General features: G+C 48.3%; 1 protein-coding gene across 2 annotated transcripts; it reads left to right on the top strand.

The window, feature by feature from the left end:
• The first annotated feature begins 577 nt into the window (after positions 1 to 577).
• On the top strand, positions 578 to 3,513 carry LOC6554875 (ecdysone-induced protein 74EF). Of its 2 annotated transcripts, none has more exons than XM_026981006.1 (2): positions 578 to 680; positions 1,055 to 3,513. In XM_026981006.1, the coding sequence occupies exons 1-2, from the start codon at positions 663 to 665 to the stop codon at positions 2,432 to 2,434; spliced, it is 1,398 nt and encodes a 465-aa protein (XP_026836807.1). In that variant the 5' UTR covers positions 578 to 662; the 3' UTR covers positions 2,435 to 3,513. The 2 variants fall into 2 exon arrangements, with proteins under 2 accessions (XP_026836807.1, XP_001982213.1); XM_001982177.3 differs by having other exon boundaries at positions 1,052 to 3,513.
• Positions 3,514 to 5,053: the final 1,540 nt, after the last annotated feature.

Here is a 5,053-nt window from a genome sequence, read left to right as displayed (position 1 = left end):
AAGCGGTCCAACCACTTTGGCCATCCACTCCACTGCACTCCACTCCACTGCACTCCACTCGACTGAAGGAGTGCAGGTTTTCCAAGCACCTGGTGAAGGCCACCACCACGCCGCAGCGGATGATCGTGGCCAGATCACCATGGAGCTGCACTGCGATGGTGGCGCGTGCCAGGTCGACTAATTCCTTGTCGTTGCCGGGGAAAATGACTTTGAACTTTATTGTTTTTCCAAGTGTTTGAGAGCCGGTTTTCTTGCTCATGATTTGGTTATTACATTTTCCATTTGTTTCCTTTTTTTTTATTATGTTTCTGCCGTTTTGCTGCACAATTTGAATTGATCGCGTAACTTAATTCATAAATGCTGCAGCAAAAAGCGCGAGAGAAATGGCAACAGGTCAGCAGCGAATGGCCAACACTCACTTTTGGCCAACCGCCTTCTATCACCACACAGATGAAGCCTGAAAACTGAAAATTGTGCTGCCGCCGCAGCAGATTGTGTAAGAGCTTTGCTCTCGGAGCAGATCTGTCCTGGTCGTTGGGAGCCACATATAAAAACGCTGTCTCGCCTGGAGTTTGGCCACATTACCATCGCAGCAGTCGGCCAGCAGCCGCAGTCAAGGTCTTAGCCCAATCCCAGCCAGAGTTCGAAGCCCACCAGGCCCCATGGCGAACCTTAATTTGGTGAGTGTGGAATGGATGGCATTGCAGGGCGCGGCAGGCGGCGGAGTCGGGATATTAAAAATGCATTATGCAAAAATTGTGGAATACAAACCCATGCTATTCAGCACTTTTTTCAAACAAAATAGGTACTCTTGCCATTTTGGGCATATTGCGGCTGGTGATGTTAACAAAAAAAACCTTAAAGCTGAGAGATCATAAAAAGGATGCTCAGATCTGCAAATTTTAAAACAAATATCTTAAAATATCTAAAGTGCTCTATGGCCCATTGAAAGTTAGGTATGGATATCGTTTAGTCGATTCCTTTTCTGTTTGATTATCCTCCGCGACTGAAGTGTTTTGCATATTAAATGGTTGCGTATTATCCTCCGCAGCAGATGCCGCTCATTGCAGCAGCCACCACCATACTGACAATTGTCAGTGGAGCCACCGCCACCGCCACCGCCGGCACCGCATCCTCGACAGAAACGACCAGGAGCCACCCGTCCTATCACAATATGGGGTCCTTGTTCGAGAATCGATGGCTGCCAATGGACCAGGCGATGCAGCAGCAGCATCATCCCAATCATCGGTATGGCTCGGCCAAAATTCCAAGGGGAAATGCGGGCGAACGGAGGGCCTTTAGCAGCAGTCATTCCTCAGGCTCCCGTCAAGGATTGGCCAGCATGCTCAACGGGCTAACAAATCTCTCGGGACTGGGACACGTTACCAATGGGTACGGCTCGGTGGCACCCACGCACACGGAGGCACTGGCCCTGGGCTCCAGCAAGCAGGAGATACCGATTTACGAGGAGCAGAATGAAGATGCCGCCGCGGTCGCTGCCGTTGCAGCAGCTGGTGCCCATGATTTTGGCTCGGGAAATGGACAAGCTGGCGGTGGATTGGAGAACAATCAGGAACATTCGTCGATTTACAATTATCCCGGTGCCGGGCATAATGGTGGATTTTTGCCGGCCTATGGATCTGGTCCCGAGCAGGACTACGCACAGTGGACATCATCGGCGCCGGAGGAGCAGCAGCCGGAACAGCAGGCCACTCATCCCTATGCGTACGATAAAATTTCAATGGGAAATTTCCTGCCGCCGTACATGCCAGACTCTGGATACGATGGCCAGCAGGGGCAGCCCTACCACCAGCAGTTGCAGCAGCAGCAGCACCAGCAGCAGCAGCATCTGCAGCAGCAACTTTACCACCAACAGCAGCATCAGCAGCAGGAACAGCACCCTTCGTACTTCGGGCATCACGAACCATCCGTTTCTGGATCCGGTTCGACATCGGCTGCATCTGCCTCGAGCGGATCTGGTGCTGATGACTTTGAGGAGCATCCCGATGCTGGGCAGGAGCAGAGCTCCAACTACTTGTCGGAGGCAAGTGGTCATGGCCAGGGACACACCCACCACTCGCATCATGTGGACATCATCAACTATGTGCCGGTGAAGCACGTGAAGAAGCAGCACGTGCCGGTGGAGAAGGAGGTGAAGATACCCATATCGCATGCGGTCATCATACCCGTTCGCAAGCCAGTGCCCATCCACATACCGGTCACCAAGAACGTGCAGGTGCCGGTGGAGAAGGAACTAAAGGTTCCCGTCGAGCGCTTGATCCCCGTGCCCGTGGAGAAGCACATCCCGGTGCCGGTGGAGAAGCATGTGCCCTACCACGTGGTCAAGTATGTGCCCATCAAGGTGCCCAAGCCGTTTCCCGTGAAGGTGCCCGTCTTTAAGACCGTGCTGCACAAGGTCAAGAGCTGGTGGTAGATGTGCACTTTTCATAAATCCCATCCTGCATTCCTGCATTCCAGCGTTCCTCATTTGCATCCGGAGCACGCGAATTTCGTTATAGTTATAAGCACATTACGCATACGCCACCGTCGTCCCCGCCTTTTGGGTCACCAAACCAAAGCGAACATCATTATGCAGTTTTGCACATTCCGCATTCCATTTTTAATGTCGCGTTTTAAAATTCATTTAATCCCCGTGATGTACAACAATTTTGTGACTCATTTAACATTACAACAATTTGCATTAAAATACAAACACAAACGGGTAAACGTAAACCGAATGCGAATGCGAATGAGAACCGGGCAAAATGGCAAGGCGGACTTGGCACATACACACGTATTGCAAGCAGGAGGTTTTTAGCAGCGATTTCACGGTGCATTTGTCATGGACATAACCCCTTTAGACCCAGCCCAACCCACTTGGCACCCCATCCCAAAGGGCCCATGCTCATTTATTTAATTTCACTTTAAGCGCACACAATGAAATTTGTGTTTAATGAAATGAAATTCATCTTCACAAAAGGCTCGCGCATTCTCCGCCGTTGTTCGCAGGCTGCCAAATGCCATTTCCAGACCATTACATCGCCAGTTCGGCCTGGAAAGTGGGTGCTCAAGTTGGCCCTCCCCCATTCCCGGCTCTAATTAAATTAAGTGCACACCTTTGTTGTCCCGCTACGCGCTGGCACGCCGCTCGAGCTGGCCCGCTTCCCATGTCACCTGTGCTGGTCTCAGCTTTGATTTGCTGCCCGCCTGAATTGGCCAAGGGACGCAGTCCCCTATTTTTCCCAGTTTCCAGCTCCCAGCTCCATTCCACTCACTGAGAAGTGTGCCCCAGCGCACTGCTTTCAAATATAGTATGCACTGGACGAAGGAGCTGTGGTGGAAAGAAAGCATAACATATCGTTCGCAGTAAATTGTCTGCTCCGGCAATCCTTTTGGCTCGCACGCACAGCCTCCTCAAACGTCGATGGGCACTGCGAGAAAATTCCTAGCACTTCAATAGGCATTAGTGTTTGCTTAAACGAAGTCAGACTAATCGGACATACTTAGCCTCTACAGCACATTACTTTGTTGAATAAATAAATAAAATAAATAATAGGTTGGAAAATATCTCCCTTCCGCTTTTTTGCTCTTTATTCAATGCCTTATAAAAAGTGTTACAGTGATCGGATTTAGTTCAAATATGCGCCGTTTTGTTCGATAATCTGTTTCCATCTAGATGGCAACTTCATAATACCTCCCTCGTAGAAGCCCCCCTCCTAATATATAACTTTACAACCTTCTCTTTGTTAGCAAATAGGTGCAACTATTGCGTTCAGTAATGTAATTAATAATGAAGGCAAGTCCGCTTGGCAAACATAAACAGAAAGCAACCACAGAAAGCAACCCCTTGATAAAGAAGAATCAACTTTAAGCAACATTTTGTGCACTCCAGCACTTTGGAGCTTAGTTCTAAGTGTATTGTCCTCTGTCCTGCGTGTTGCGCGCTCTCGCCTGTTTGTCGTTCTGGCGCGGATGTGGCTGCGGATGCGAGCGCGGATGCGGCTGTGGTTCCTCGCCCGTCTCCCCCCGCTTGTCAGTCACGCGGCTGTCTGTGACTCCTTGCGCGAACCTCCTCCTTTTGGAGGAGGAGCCGCCCGCCTGTCGTCCTTTTCGTCCTGTCAGCTGCGACTTGCTACTCCTGCTCCATTTACTGTGTATTTTTGATGTCTAAATTGCATTTTATTATGTCGCTCGTTCGACGAGAAGGGCGAAACTTCTTCGCTTGCCACATATGCTCGCTGTTGGTTTGCTGCTGCTCTGTTGTTGCGGTTGTAAATTTTATTTATCATTTAACATTTTTTACGCTCTTTATGCCCCTCCAGTCAGCCGGTTAGCCCGGAGCAGGAAGCCGCCCGCCCAGCGACACACTTTAAGTGACTTTTCGAGTACTTTATTTTGCATACAAAATATTTGCCATGTCGCCATGTGCATGCGTGCGTATACGTAATATCGCTGCCAACTCGGTTGGCTGTGTAAGTTGGACTCGCGTTCCTCCATCGGTGGCAGTGTTATGTGCTACGGGGCTTTTTTGCTTTTCACTCACTTTTTATGTTAAATTAAACATTTAAAATGTTATTATGATTTTTATTACGCCGCTTTATTAGTCACATTTTTGCGATACCGCAATATTGTTTTTAGCTGCACATAAAAGTGTGTGCGATATTTAATTAACTATTCAGTTTGGCCTCTCCTTGAATGCCTGGCAATGTATTTATTAGTTTGTGGAGAGTTTGCCTTGTGGTGCGCATAAAACTAATTAATTTAAATTATAGCCAGCATGAGAATGAAATTCGCAAATGGGAGCATTAGAAGCACATGTGTGAAAATGTGAATACACATTTGATGCAGATGACATAAAATCACTCGTCGGCAGATAACGAGTGAATCACACTAATTATTTGTCCTAGCAACAATATAAACTCGTTTAGGCAACTTGCTGAGTTCAAATGTTTAATTAAATACCATTGGCACCACAAGTGCGAATTTGAATTTGTGCGATATCTTTGTTGGCCAGGTAAAAAGGCCGAAAAACGGTGCAAAAAACTTTATTATA

Source organism: Drosophila erecta, unplaced genomic scaffold, assembly GCF_003286155.1.
Source record: "Drosophila erecta strain 14021-0224.00,06,07 unplaced genomic scaffold, DereRS2 tig00000000-arrow-pilon, whole genome shotgun sequence".
NCBI lineage: Eukaryota > Metazoa > Arthropoda > Insecta > Diptera > Drosophilidae > Drosophila > Drosophila erecta.
Note: the sequence above shows the minus strand (reverse complement) of the source record. Positions and strands in the feature narration are given on the sequence as shown.